General features: G+C 44.9%; 1 protein-coding gene across 4 annotated transcripts in view; it reads left to right on the top strand.

Moving 5' to 3' along the window:
* The first annotated feature begins 223 nt into the window (after positions 1-223).
* The window catches only part of CORO1C (coronin 1C), a 77,970-nt gene continuing 63,315 nt past the window's right edge, over positions 224-14,878 (top strand). Inside the window, exon 1 of one of the 4 annotated variants that reach the window (XM_050924205.1) lies at positions 224-2,594. In XM_050924205.1, the coding sequence (XP_050780162.1) occupies positions 1,145-2,594 (1,450 nt within the window). In that variant the 5' untranslated portion in view covers positions 224-1,144. Of the gene's footprint in view, positions 2,595-11,167; positions 11,267-14,878 lie in introns of those variants that run through there. The other 3 variants (XM_050924206.1, XM_050924208.1, XM_050924207.1) reach the window with 3 other exon arrangements.

Genomic DNA, 14,878 nt, shown 5'->3' with positions numbered 1-14,878 from the left:
CATTGGTGGCATGCCATGTTCACCATTAGTGAAAATCTCAGGCATTTGGGACTGTATATAAATGGTTAGGACTCTTTAAAAATCTCTCCTTCCCCTCCCTTCTGCCTCATTCTCGAGAGAGTTTACAGGCACTTGTTTGGCAGAACTGTAGTCTGGAGAGAGGAACTTTCTGCATGAAGGTTTGTTTAGCAATGCCCAAAACTTTAGTAAGGGTTTTTTGATAAGTTGTGTGTTTTTTAGTCTATTAATGGAATCTTATTTCTGAGGATGGTGTTGGGCTTCTCTGTTTATCTCTGGAATACTTTGATGACACAGTAATTCACTTAACAATAACATATTCCTGCAGATAATTCCAGCCAATCTGTCTCTGCCCTAAATACTTTGTGTATACAGTATCTTTCCCAAGTACGCTGTGATCCAGACCAAGGTCCCTGCATCAGCTTCCAAGGAAGAAGCATTTGGGTAGAAGGGGTTTGTGACAGAGGCTCATGTTAAAGCACTAGAAAATGAACCAGGGCCGTGGACATATATTGCCAAGATCTCTCTAAAGGCCACAGAACAGTTGACAGAAGATGATCCAGCACAGATGAACAACAACAAATTATGTGACTGTAAATAACCATGAAAACAGCTGTGGGGATTGCAGCAAGATCAGCCACCAAAGGGAAACCATAGGAAATCGCCAGAAATTACTATCACAGTTGGGGAAAAGAGGGAGATTAACTGGAGGAGAACACCGATATATAGCAAATCATGCATGTCAAGTGTTATGCACCAACAAATTAGAAGCCAGTGGACTTTGGATGTAGTTGTGCCGGCTCAGGTAGGATAAGTCTGGCGAACGTCAAGTGTAATATCAATCCTGACCCCCTCCATCATCAGGAGACGACATCCTGCCCTGCCACAGAGAACAGACTCAATCGTCTCAATATGTGTTTTCCATCTCTGGCATCTGTGATTCTGAATAATGCTGATTCCCATAACCTAGTAACGGAGGTTTCCAAGCTGCGTCCAGTCTCACTGAGGAGTGAAATAAAGAGAAGGTGGTGGTGAAAACTCTGGGGAGACCCAAAGTGGGGAGAGAGCTCAGTCTGTCCATTTCAAAGCATTTCGATAAGTGATTAAAAGCACTGAGCTGCTAGTGATGGAAGCCTCTACCTGGCACCGCTCTGGATATTTACTTGATGACAAAGGTAAGATGAGAAGGAGAGACTCTCCTCCCTCCAGCAAAACCTCCAAGATGAAGTGCGAAGATTATGTTTTGTTGAGTAAGAAGCAAGTTGGCTATGAGGGCCTGGGACTCCAAACGGAGAGAGATGAGCCCAAGGGCACTGATTATGATGTGCATGTTTCCACCAAGAAGTTACAAATAAGGAGAGGAGTGTGTGAGAGAGGGACCCAGGGACTGATGGCAGAGGAGTCATGCTCTAAAAAGCGAACCGTGACCAAAGCAGGTGGGAAAGGTATGGAAGGTGAAGTCTCTTCAGAGGTGTTTGAAATGCAGTTTGGACAGCGGTGTTTGGGAGATGAGGCTGAAAGCAGGAAGGCAAACACTGTTTATAGGCTGGAGAAAGCTGAAATCAATATCTCCAGCCAAGAGGGAACAATTAACCCATTTTTCCACATGGAACCTGAAAGGAGAAAGGAAATGACAGAGTACAAGTTGCCTCTGATCCGGAGAAATGCCAGCCACCAGGAAAGTTATCAAGGGATAGAGCAGGCTGCAGCTGGAAGTGTAAATATGATCAACACTTTTCAAGGAACACTGAAGAAGCAGATAAGCCGGTCGGACTCAGAAAGTAGCATAGAGAGCAGACAAGTTAACAAGCTGACACTGAACTCTCCTTCAGAGGAAAATAAACCCAGCGTCCAGAGCAGGTCAGATAGCAGGGAGCAAAAAGCCATGGTGATGGATTGTACATTGCAAAGCAAAGAGACCAGAACAGTGCAATCTGCTTCACATACCCTCTGGGAAAGCAGCAATCTAGGTGGAAACTTTAGGCAGACAGTTAATTTTTCCTCTCTGACTGAAAGCGCTGCAGACCATTGCCCCAATGGTCAAACTGGTGAAAAGGATCCAGCAGGAAAGCTTGATAAAGATAAGCAGGTAGTGAAGAGCCTTGAGATAATGGTCTCAGCAATTTCAGATTGTGCTCTGGTTGCTGGAGATTCGAGAGAGAATGACAGCCAGGTCCTTCACCCTGAGAGTGGAGAAGACCTCAGAGGTGAGGCAGATTCAGTGGTATCTGATTCAAACAGCCAGCAAAACTCCTCAAAAGCCCTGTCAACCAGGTTACAAACTGGTCTGGCACTGAGTTTCAGTGAGACTGTAACAATGTCAGAGGTGCTACAGAAACCACATGATAGGGCTACTTCTAGCAAAAACCAGCCAGAAGCTACATTTCCAGATAGTGCAACTAAAGTCATTGGAGAAAGGATCCCAGGAGGGGGCCCAGCTCAGCAGGAGCCAAAGAGGGAGGAAAATCAAGAGGATGAAAAAGTGCTTAAAGTTGCAGATGTGAAGAAAAGTTTCGAAAGGCAGAAGTCTGCAGAAGGCAAAGTATCAGCACCTCCGCACAGTACAGCCAGAAAAGGTGAGCCGTGGCAACTCTGCGGGGTGGGGGGCAGGATTTCAGAATACTTCTCTGTGTTCATAGCTTTGAATTGCAGTGCTCAGTTTAAAATAAACCACAGGTGGTGGTGGTTCCAGGCTAAGATGAGTCTGATGAAATGTGTTGGTGACCCCCTTCAGGAAATAGCTACCTGATTAATATTGAGCAACACACAGCAAACTGGGATCTAGCAAACCCCTATAGTAAGGTAGAATGAAAATCCGAAATTGTTTCAATGCAGAGTTTAGTAAAACTGCCACTTACAGTTAAGTTGTTTTGTGAAAAGGGGGTTTTGCTATACAAAGGTTTCACTGAATAATAATACCTAGCTCTTATATAGTGCTCTTCATCAACTACATGCTCTTCATCAACTACATGCTCTTTGCTGCTGTTCTTTCATTCCCTTCCCCATGTTGACACTTGCTACTGTCTCTCTGAACCAATATTTTGATTAATTTTCTCCTGTTGATGCAGTTTTTTTTGCTTAGGTTCTTTTACTCTTGTGGTGTGACTTGGCTGTATTGCTCTCTTGAGGAGTAAGACTATACTAGCCTGAAGCTGTGGGCAAGCTTACATTGTTAAAATGAAACCAGTAAAAGTGTAAAAACAGACCTTGGTTAGACAGACATCAAACTAAAAGTAAAGACGTATGTTTGTAGGTGTGTTGAAGACCTATGCTGCATAGTTCATATAACCAGACTACTGATGATCTGGTGGGTTATTATACATTTTCCTATGGGAAAAGTCACATTTTAAGACATTGGAAATCTATGTTAACCTTGAATATTTTTCAATTAATAAATGTTTAATTTAAAAATAGGTCTGGATCTCCCCCCACCTCGCCTTGCACGTTATATTGTCACTTAAAGGGTGGAAACCTGAATCAGAATAGGAACTCGAGGTACAAAGCAGGGGAGAGCAAGCTCATACTCTTGGGAAATAATGGTTTAGTGTTTATAGCCACATCATGCCAGGTTCCAGGGAAAATATCAAACAAATAGGTGCAAAATGAAATGTGTATTAACTGCAAATTATCAACAACTTGAAAGACTTGGGTTAAGTACACCAAGCATCCCTGATACTGATCCCTCTCAGGGCACTTGGGTTTAAAGCCCCAATCCACCACTCCATAGGAGTTTTATCTGACTAAGGAGTATGGAGCATCTGGCTTTTAAATTCATTCTGAAATAATGTTTACATCAGCATTTTGGGGAACAGAAACTGCTGGTAGATGCAGTAAGTTGTCTTACAGGAACACTAGTTTTAGCTATGGATATGGAATAGTGGCCCTCCATTGTGCCATGTTCATGCTCTAACTGTTCCAGAACCAAAAATAAACACATAGAGAAATTAATATTTAAAAGAAGTGCACCCACCTGACCCAGGCAGACCCTGGCTGATGGCAAGGATTTTGGCTGCATTCGTCTCCTTTTTCTGACTCTCTTGCAGCTTTTGTAATGGGACCTTTAACAGAAGTGAGTGAAAAGAGAGGAGATGACAAAAGAATTCAAAATAGGTTGAATAATCAGGATGTAGATTTCAAATGTGACAAATATAACAAGAAATGCTACAGGAATAATACTGTTAAATCCACACATTACTGTTCATTTCCAAAAGCCTATATTTACAATGCAGAGCCTGGCTTAATTCTTTTTACTATTTAACACAAGAGGAAATATTGGTCCCAAGTTATTCATTTCATAATAGAATTCTGCTTTTTCTCCTCTCTCTCTTTTTTTTTGTTTTGGTTCTTCTTTCTGGCCTGCCTCTCTATAGTTAATCATCTGTTATGTCTGAGACAGGCAACAAAGAAAACCCCATCTGTTGCAATTAATTGCAGCTTTTTTATTTAGTGTCCTAACATTTTAATTAGGAATTAGGACTGAAACATTATAAAAAGGAAAAATAAATCTTGAACAAACCACTACAATGGAGAAGGTGAAACAAAAATATACTGAATATATCTATATATCTCTCTATATATATCTGTAGATAAATATTGTGAGTAATATATTACACAATTGTGTATGTACATAACATAAAGCCTTTTTATATAATGTACTTGTAAGTGATTTGGAACAATAGTCTTTCATTAATAACTACCCTGAACACAATTACTAGTACTCTGTTTATTGGTACTTTGCACTCTACAGTACTTTCCATCCAAGCATTTCCCCTTACAAGCAATGCATTAATTATATCACTCCATTCACTGCAACAGACTGTCATAACACCCTTGTAAAGCAGGTCAATATTATTATCCCCACTTTACACCTGGAAAATGAAGTCACGGAGAGGTGAAGGGACATGCCCACGGCCATGCAGCAAGGCAGTAGCAGAGCTGGGAATAAAACCCAGCACTCATGACTTGCAGTCCTGTGCTTTAATCCACACATTCATCCTCCTTCCCTGTCCTGAGGGACACACACTACTGTGCACACTCCTGAATTCCCTTTTTTAATCAGATCAGACTCTTATATTGTGCTAGTTATTATTATCGTCATTGCATAATTCTATAGCTCCCCTTTCTGGTCAAGAACTGAATGAATCATGAGGCCAAACAAAAGAGGTTTCTCTGTCTCTCACTGAACAAATGCTCAGCTAGGTCTGGGGAAGAGATCACCACAGGACAGTGTTTCATTGAGATGCATAGCTGTTCTACTACATTCAAGAGCTGTTGTATGCTGTTTTATCTTGGCTGCTCCTGAACATAAGACAAGAACCGAAATGCTCCATCAAAATAAGGCTGTTTAATCACTTTAATGAAGCTATCCTCACCATTTGATATAACATATCTACTGTATACTAAAGACCACAGCATATGAAGAGAGATCTAATGCTGCTACACAGAGTGAGAATTATCTTGTTTCCTAAATTACAACCATTTCAGGTTTCCCTGTATTAAAGACAAAAAATGACCCCTATATTTAAATAACTCTAAAGGGTAACATAAGCCCCTAAAATATAGGGAAATATAAAGTTGTATCATTTATTTCAGTGAAAGTGGCACTCAGCTGCACCAGTACTGAATTTGTCCATGTATGTAAATCATTCTGTTTTGAGGAAGGAAGAGGTATAATAGCATGAGTTAAAGGTGGAATGGCCTCATGTGTCCTCCAATCTGAGCCTTCATGTTGTTGAAATGTCATTTTGTTTATACTGAATTAACATGGTTTAAAACAGTAATTCTCAACCCGGGGTACACAGAGGTCTTGTAGGGGGTATGTCAACCCATCCAGATCAGTGTTTCTCAACCTGGGAAACTGCAAATCTCACAGGGGTCACAGGACAGGTTTGGGCAGGGCGGTCTTAAGTGCAGTCAGCATTGGGGGTGGCAAGCAGGGCTATTGCCTTGGGCTTTATGCCACAGGGGGTCCTGTGTAGCTCAGTTACATGCTTCAGCCCTGGACAGGGGGCTCGGGCTTCAGACTCCTGAAAGGGGTACAGTATTCTGGAAGGGTCGAGAACCACTGCTTTTAAAAGTAAATAACTAACTAAACCATTGCAAATGTTCTGGAAAGATGTATAACCTGGGACATCTGTAATCAGGAAGTGCTCAAGCTAAACTATCATGTCTGGCATATTTTGTGTGACTCAGAAGTTAACCTGCAAAATAACAGGACTTTAAATTGCTGAGCTCCCTAAACCCACTGTAAAGCAGTTTTCTTCATTTAGAACATAGTTAGCAGTGAGAAAATTCAGCCCATGAGGTCTAAGCATGTTGAAGTGTTTGTGCCAAATTCATCCTTCATGTATAACGCTACCAGTTCTGAACTACTGGGTTGATATGTTGGTCATCTGTTCAAGAGTACATGCAGACACCAATCCATCCTTCCCACCAATGGGCATGCCCAAGTATACAATTACCCTCAGCAAGGTCAAAAGGCCAAAGAAAAGTTCTCCTCAGCTGGAGATGCAGTAGGGCGTTGCAGCTGTTCTGCCACTACCTGCCCCCTTGGAACGCTGTACATGCAGTATACACCTGAGAAAGATGGGAGCTAGTTATGTCTCTCAAGCAAATAATCTGTACTATATGGTTTTCCTTTAAATGTAGGTTTTCCCCATTTTCCCCCTTAAAACACTAACACATACATATTAGGATGGAGTAGATAGAATGGTTAGAGCAGGAGACTGGGAGTCAAGACTCCTGGGATCTGTTCCTAGTTCTGCCATTAACCTTGGGCCAGGTCACTTATGGTTTGATTTTTTTCAGAAGTGTTGAGCACCAGAGCCATTAGTGAAGGGTGGACCATATACCTTTTCATGCTTCAGTTTCTCCACCTGTAAAGCAGTGAGGCATAGCAAATTAATTACTTGTACAGCACTTTGAGATATTCGCATGAACAAAATAGCATGATTATTGTGCTGGTAGAATAGATACATATTTGCAAGTTAGCTAAATTTAGCAACTGACATGGCTTTCAGAGTCAGGGGTTAGTGTGAAGATGGATGATTCGCTCTGCTCCCTTTCTGCAAAGAAATTACAGGATTTATAATTTGGAGCATGTGTGGGAGGCAAGGGGGGGTAGATAAAACTGCGAACAGCTCAACTTGAAGGAATTCTGTACATCCCTTTTGTCACATGCCAGCGTGTAAAGTTAAATTTCTAGTCATCCTGGTAGTGGTGAGATGATTTAGGAATATAAACTCTGTTGTGTAATCCTTTTAGCTACACTAATTTACTAATAAAACATAAATTTCATTGGGGGAAAATCAACCTTTAATGTGATGTTTAAAAATATTTTTGACAGATATATTGTCAGGCTAATATTGATATGCTTTGTAATTGTAAGCAACACGCTAGTTAGAATAGTGTTAGCCTACAAATAGTGAAGATGACTGACCTGAAGGGAACTGAAGAATTTATATAATCTTATATTTATTTTCTATACTTTGATGAAGACAGTCTATAAAGGTTTACGATGTCTCGGCATGTCTGCAGCCATACCAAGACCTAACCAGCTCATTGTTCTAGGTCAGAATTTGGGTGATATTTGGCCCTTTCCCATCTAGATGCTGGAGGAAATGGTGCTGAGGATTGATAGGTGTCTTCCTTCCTTCTAAGTCAGTACTCAGTGAATGTTCCAGCATGGTTTCGGGGGAAACTGTGTTACAGTGTCTTTTTTGATTGAAATGTAAAACAGGCCTTGTTAGTTGTGGTCATTGAAAATACCATGGCAGTTTTTGAAGAAACAGGGTGACCAAATTTCAGCTGGGTTCATTACATCCTCCTTATCTGAAATGTCCAACTGAGAACTGCAGGGATGAAAAATTCTTATTCACTTTCTGTGCTACCTACCCTGTTGTGTCGTGTGCTATAAAAGTAGCTGTTATAGCCCAGTGATTGGCAAAGCAACTCAGGTGTATGTTTCCTAGCAGCTTTATAGTAAGGGGACTGGCAGCCAAGATGCCCAGGTTCTAGACCCATCTCTACCGCTAACTCACTGTGTTTGTCCCTCACCAAGTCACATGTGTGTGGAAAATATGAATCGCAATTCAGATCTGCTAAGATGAAAAAATTAGCTGCAATATTACTTAGGTAGTGCTAAATTGCTTTGTTAGTGTTTCTTATTTTTGATGATTAAGGGATTTTTGTGGATGAGAGTATAGGGGAAATGTGCTAGGCTGGATTTCAGAAGCAAGATCTTGCTCCCAAACTGTTAAGACACTGAAGGCAGCTCACAGCAGGGATGCACCCAATTTTAAACCTATTTTTTCAGTGGAGTAGCTACTGTATTAGCAATGTGGTGGTGTTTACAATGAAGGAGACCTTTCCACTTACTGAAGCTGTGGTTAAACTTTTGTCAGGTTTTATATATTTGTTTGTTTTGATTTGGAGCTACTGTGTCCCCTGGGGTTTCTGCCAACTGTGACCTAGCCAAGCCAGCAGGAGCTGTGATGAATTCGTCTCTGCTGAGACTCTCTTTGCATGTCTTACATCTTTATCTGTCATGTGCCAGGTATATCGTTTACAAATAAAACTCCTGGGGTCTGTAAGATGTGGCACAAAATGGACCACTTTATTTTACAGTGTTCTTATCCCAGTGCATCAGTGAATTGGGGGACATTTTTCAAACTTGAGTGATGTTAATGAGAACTGGGTGGTCAGCCCTTCTGAAAATCAAATCACTTATTTAAGTGTTTAATTGTAAGCAGCCAAATTTGGTCAATATTTTCCAATGATATAAGGAGCACAAATTGGTCTTTTTTTTGGAAGCATTCTGAGCAATGTGAGCAATATAAACACCATAATTTGTCTACGCATAGTGTGCCTTGCAGTAACAGAAAAATAAAACCTTGGAAGTTACATTATGTTGTTGTTTGTCTGCACTTAAGTCAGTAGTGTTGATCTAGTAAATCACTATTCTAGGTTATTTCATTGAACAACAGAGATAAAAGTTCTGTACCTAAGTGATGCCAACATTCAAAAAATGTAGATTTATTTTAAGGCCAGGCAGAGGAAATCTTTGGGTTTTAAGACAGCTGGCTTCCTTGTTTCTCACTGCAAAGTGTTATTCAATAGTCATTTGGGATCTGTGAGCATCTCTCAGATCAGTTTATTTTTACTCGATTTGATAGAAAGCTACTTCCACAGCCACCATATGAAGAATTTAACATGCCTGCAATGTTGTATAGGGCAAAACCAAGTAGAATTACTAATGGAGTTAAATTTTCTTTTAATGTAGAATAAGTCTATTATTTTCATCTTTCACTTTGCTGGGTGTGTGTGCTGGATTTCATGCACTGGTCTGTCAGGTTTGGATAGTTACAAGCATGGGTTCAGTTATGGGGGTTATTGCATGCAAACATGGCAGCAGCCAGGGAGTGGCATGGGTACACAGTGATGCCCCTAAAAGTCAGAAGATGCCAGCAGGACTGGGGCCCACGTTTCCCTTTAATGGTGATCCCACGTTGGTGTGTACTCATTGCTCTTATAGGCACATATCCATCGCTTCTGTGTGCGCGCATCCATTGCCATGGGGTGTGTATGACCATCTGTCCCAGGTGCGCGTCCGTTGCTCCTCTGGGGTGCACATCCATTGCCATGGGGTGCGCGTCCATCGCCCTTAGGTGTGCGTCCATTGCTCTTCTGGGGTGCACATCCATCGCCCTGGGGTGTGTGTCCGTTGCTCCTCTGGGGTGCACGTCCGTTGCTCCTCTGGAGTGCACATCCATTGCCATGGGGTGCGCATCCATCGCCCTGGGGTGTGCGCGTCCGTTGCTCCTCTGGGGTGCACATCCATTGCCCTGGGGTGCATTGCCCATGGGGTGCCCGTCCTTCGCCCTGGGGTGTGCATCTGTTGCTCCGCTGGGGTGCACATCCATTGCCATGGAGTCCCCGTCCATCGCCCTTGGGTGCGCGTCCATTGCTCCTCTGGGTGCACATCCATTGCCATGGGGTGCGCGTCCATCGCCCTTGGGTGTGCGTCTGTTGCTCCTCTGGGGTGCGCGTCCATCGCCATGGGGTGCGTGTCCATCGCTCCTCTGGGTGCACATCCATTGCCATGGGGTGCGCGTCCGTCGCCCTTGGGTGTGCGTCTGTTGCTCCTCTGGGGTGCGCGTCCATCGCTCCTCCGGGTGCACATCCATTGCCCTTGGGTGCGCGTCCGTCGCCCTTGGGTGCGCGTCCATCGCCCTTGGGTGCGCGTCCATCGCTCCTCCGGGTGCACATCCATCGCCCTTGGGTGCGCGTCCATCGCCATGGGGTGCGCGTCCATCGCTCCTCCGGGTGCACATCCATTGCCATGGGGTGCGCGTCCATCGCCCTTGGGTGCGCGTCTGTTGCTCCTCTGGGGTGCGCGTCCATCGCCATGGGGTGCGCGTCCATCGCTCCTCCGGGTGCACATCCATTGCCATGGGGTGCGCGTCCATCGCCCTTGGGTGCGCGTCTGTTGCTCCTCTGGGGTGCGCGTCCATCGCCATGGGGTGCGCGTCCATCGCTCCTCCGGGTGCACATCCATCGCCCTTGGGTGCGCGTCCATCGCTCCTCCGGGTGCACATCCATCGCCATGGGGTGCGCGTCCGTCGCCCTTGGGTGCACATCCATTCCCGTGGGGTGCGCCCCCCGCTTTGTGTCCGTGGCTGTGGTGCACCTGCCAGTTACTGTGTCTGTGGCTGTAGTGACGGGCCCGGCCGGCAGGCGGGCAGGGCCCAGCACGCGGGGGGTGGCGGTTGGGCACCGCGAGGCGGGGGCGGGTACAGGCTGTGGTGGGGCAGCGGGGGCGGAGCCTGTCAGCAGAGCGGCCCGGCCCGGCCCGGCCCCTGCTGGCGGAGCAGAGGGCACCGGCTGGCTCGGAAGGTGGCGGCCGCCGGGTCCCTGAGGCGATGGGCGGCCTGGGTGGGGGAGGGGTTACTGCCTGGCTCCGCCCCGTGGGCGTGCCAGCCTGGTGGGGGTGGGGCAGCAGCATTCCCTGCGCCCGCAGTGTGGCCGCCCCGCGCTGCGATTGGCTGTTCGGGCTGCCGCTCTGTTTCCGTTCGGGCCTGAGAGGCGGGGCTCGTGTGTGCGGAAAGGGGCGAGTCCGGACTCGGGGGCGTGGCCTGTGTCGGCGCTGGCGCCCGCCCCCCACGCCGTGGTCAGTCAGAATCGGGCGGCGGCAGTAGGCGGCTCCGCTGGGCTGAGGAGCGGGCGTAGCGCGGCGGACGGGCACTGTGCGGTGAGTGGGGCGCGAGGGCAGGGCGCGTTGCTGCGTGGGGAAGAGGGAGCAGGGTGGGCGCTGCGTGTAGCTGGGTGGGGAGGGGGGAGCAGGGTGGGGTGGGCGCTGGGTGGGGAGGGGGGAGCAGGGTGGGGTGGGCGCTGCGTGTAGCTGGGTGGGGAGCAGGGTGGGGTGGGCGCTGCGTGTAGTGGGGTGAGGAGGAGGGAGCAGGGTGTGGGTGCTGACTGGGGCAGAGAGATCTGGGGGCGGGAGCTGGCTGGGGAAGAGGGAGCTGGATGCAGGGTGCCGGGTGGGGAAGAAGGAGCCGGGTGCCGGGTGTGGGAGCTGGCTGGTGAAGAGAGATCTGGGGGCGGGAGCTGGGTGCTGGGTGGGGAAGAGGGACCTGGGTGAGAAGGTGGAGGCTTGGGGGAACGCTAGAACTGCATAGGGGCTGGTGGGGTGATCGCTGGCTGCAGGGGCCGGGGAAGCTGGATGGGTTTGTTGGGGTGGGCTAGGAGCCAGAGGCATGTAAGGGTTTGGTGTTTAAACAGGTTGCAAATGTGGCCGGGCTGGGGCTGGAGCTGTCTGTGGGTTGGGGGCTTTAGGAGCGTTCACTCTACTGTGATGGGTGAGGGAGGAGACCGATACTGTATGTGCTGAGGCAAAGCATGTCTTCCGCCGGGTTTAGCTTGTATGTATTAAGGACAAAGCTGGGAATGGCTAATAGCAGGGACAAATAAGAGGATGTAGGTTCTCTGCTGACCAAGGGAAACAAAGGGAGATTTTTGGAGACTGAGCTCTGATAAATGAGATGCTTAATATTTGCTGCTGAAATTGAATGAGATCTTTCTGTGTGCATCCTCACTGCAGGCCAGGCTGGTCTAGCTGTGAACATTGAAGATCTTTCCATATTTTAAAGGTGGGATGCTGTCACAGCTAAGTGGCCCTGCGGAGATTCTGAATAGGGGAGATTTCTGAAAAGTATCAGTGAGCTTTTAAACATCTCGTTGAACACACTGCATCTCACTTAGGGAGAAGGATTCTGCTATAAAATATTACTTAAAATTAATTCACAATGAAGGCTTCGTATAGATAAGTGAGACTTGACAGGTTGATTTCTGACCTTCCTCTTGGAGGACAGAAGGAGAATGAGTGGCTCTTTAAGAAAGAAAGGGCTATGTGGTGCAAATTCATAAACTCCTAGAGTCCAAAGCCAGAAGGGACCATTGTTATCTAGTTGGAGTTGTATAAGGCAGGCTGTAGAACTAGCCCAAAATTCCTAGGCATATCTTTTAGAAAAAACATCCAATCTTGATTTAAAAAATTGGACACACAACCTTGGCCCCTCTTGGTAGAAAGTCCAGCCTTTTTCCCCCTGTACATCTTTCACACATGAGTTTTGCATTGCAGTTTGCTCATGATGATGCATTCTGAGCCATACATACCTCAGGCTTAAGGGGTGACATATATTAGTATGTGAGAAGAAATCTGATTCTTTTGTTCTTCAGATCGTTGACTATGTACAAGCGGAGGTATTAGTCAACTCCACATAACGTGTATGTCACCCTGTGGAAGGCTCTTTTGTTGCTGCTGTGTAATGTCATAGAGGGAGAGAGATGATCAAGTGTTAGGACATTTTCCTTAAGTTTATGTTGTATTGTGTTGGTGTAGTAGATGTCATGCCATATTGATGCCTATTCTAAATCCTCTTGAAAGCCAAGGAAAGCGCAAAACTATGTGAAGAGTGTCCCTGGGTGTTGTTCCCTTACCAAAAGGTACTTTCTGTGAATGCAACCAAGTGAAAGATTGGAATTAAAGGGGTGTCAATTGTTTGGTCCCAATTTCTGCTTTATTAAAAAAAAGCTTCTACAAAATTAAAGATCATTAGAAATATTTCCAATAAATCAAAATACAATAGCTACCATTTTTAAACAAATAAACATTCCATTGTAGTGTTTCAACTGCAGACAATGCAGTATTGTGAAAGTGAATGAGAACCTCATAACAAAATTGACTAGAAGCTGGCTGGAAACAAAAGTAAAAATGATTGGTGCACTTATTGTTCAGAACAGTTGATGTACATTAGTGGTTGGATTTTTTTGTATTATTAATCTAAAGTCTCAATCCTGGAAATGCATACACAAGTAGAGCTGTTGGAACTATGCATGCAGGTTTGCATAATCAGGCCTAAGATATTAGCAACACATAAGATAACTTGTTTTTTTGAAAACTATTAACTGATGCAGCCCATTTACTAATGCCAGTCCTTGCTTAGCCTTTGGATGGGTTATAGATAAACTATTTGAAGTTAACCTCTATTTACATAAACATGTAGAGAAGAGCATGATAGTAGAAGCCATGTGTGCACATTGGAGGTTGGGGAAAGCTGTGTGAATTGACACAGTGCAATGCCATAGGATTTAAATATGCCCATATGTAATAGGGATGTGTGGCTAGAGAAAATGGCAAATACCTTAGGGGATGTATGAAAGTGGATTTTAACAGCAAGCTTTGAAATGCTTTCATGCACTGAAGAGAAAATCAGATTGCTATAGGCTCGCTGACACATCTTGTTACAGCTAATATTCATGTTTGCTAAAGGTTGTGTGCACACTACAGAGGTAAAAGATCAAGTACTGTTGTGACAAAGCCAAAGCACGTTTATTTTTTGTGTATTTGCAATAGCTACAGTAAGACCCAGCAACCCATAATAAGCATACGGGAGTATGTGCCTTGTGTTTGTTTTTGATACCACTCTTCGTAATGGTAAATTTTTAATGGTCATTTGTAGCCTTGCACACAGATTGCTTTAATCAGCATTTGTGTCTCTTTTTTATGTACTGTGTTGGGATTACTCTGTCTTCTAGTGAGCTGCCTTTTCAAACATCATTGGGTTTTTCAAGTTAAATCTTCATGCTTATTGCATCTGTCACTTCTGGGATTCACTCCAAGCACGAGGCAGAGATTCAGTGTAATAGCAATGAAATGGAATGCTCCAAAGAATAAAATATCTGCTTTCCTTAGTGATATAGCACAGTGAAGTTGAAGGATAGATACGCTTAACAATCAGTTAGCTTAAAGATTTTAATGATGACTTCATAAAATGTCCCATTTAAGCACAACATTGCATTTTAGTTGCAAGAGCATGTAAGTGACTGTTTTCAATTTCACTGTTGCCTTGGTAGAATAAAATGAGATTGGGTGCCGGCTTCCTATTTTGAGGACATGAGCAAAACACTTCCTGGCCTGAGTTTTCTGCTTGGTGAAGTCATCAGTGCACCACTCCCAGAGTTAAGAATGTCGTTTCATGCAAACTCACAGGCACATTCTTCTTATTTTTAAATATATATTTTTGTATTTGTTTAGGCTTAACATTTTTTTATGAATATTTCAGTGCCTCCTTAAGGATGTAGCGGAACAGTAAGTCACTGAGGGGTTGAAGTGCCCTAGTTTAAAATCTTTAAGTGTATATGAACAAAATTATAAAGTACTGTGTTTCTCCTGAACTCCCCCCTCCCTCCCGCCCTACATGCGCACGCACACGCACGCGCACACACACACACACGCACAAAACTTGAACCCATTTGCCTTGTGGTGACTGACTATTGAGTCAGGTTGGTTAGAAACTGCTTG

The sequence above is a fragment of the Gopherus flavomarginatus genome, chromosome 15 (genome assembly GCF_025201925.1).
Source record: "Gopherus flavomarginatus isolate rGopFla2 chromosome 15, rGopFla2.mat.asm, whole genome shotgun sequence".
NCBI classification, from domain to species: Eukaryota; Metazoa; Chordata; order Testudines; family Testudinidae; genus Gopherus; species Gopherus flavomarginatus.
This window is presented reverse-complemented; position numbering and strand designations above follow the sequence as displayed.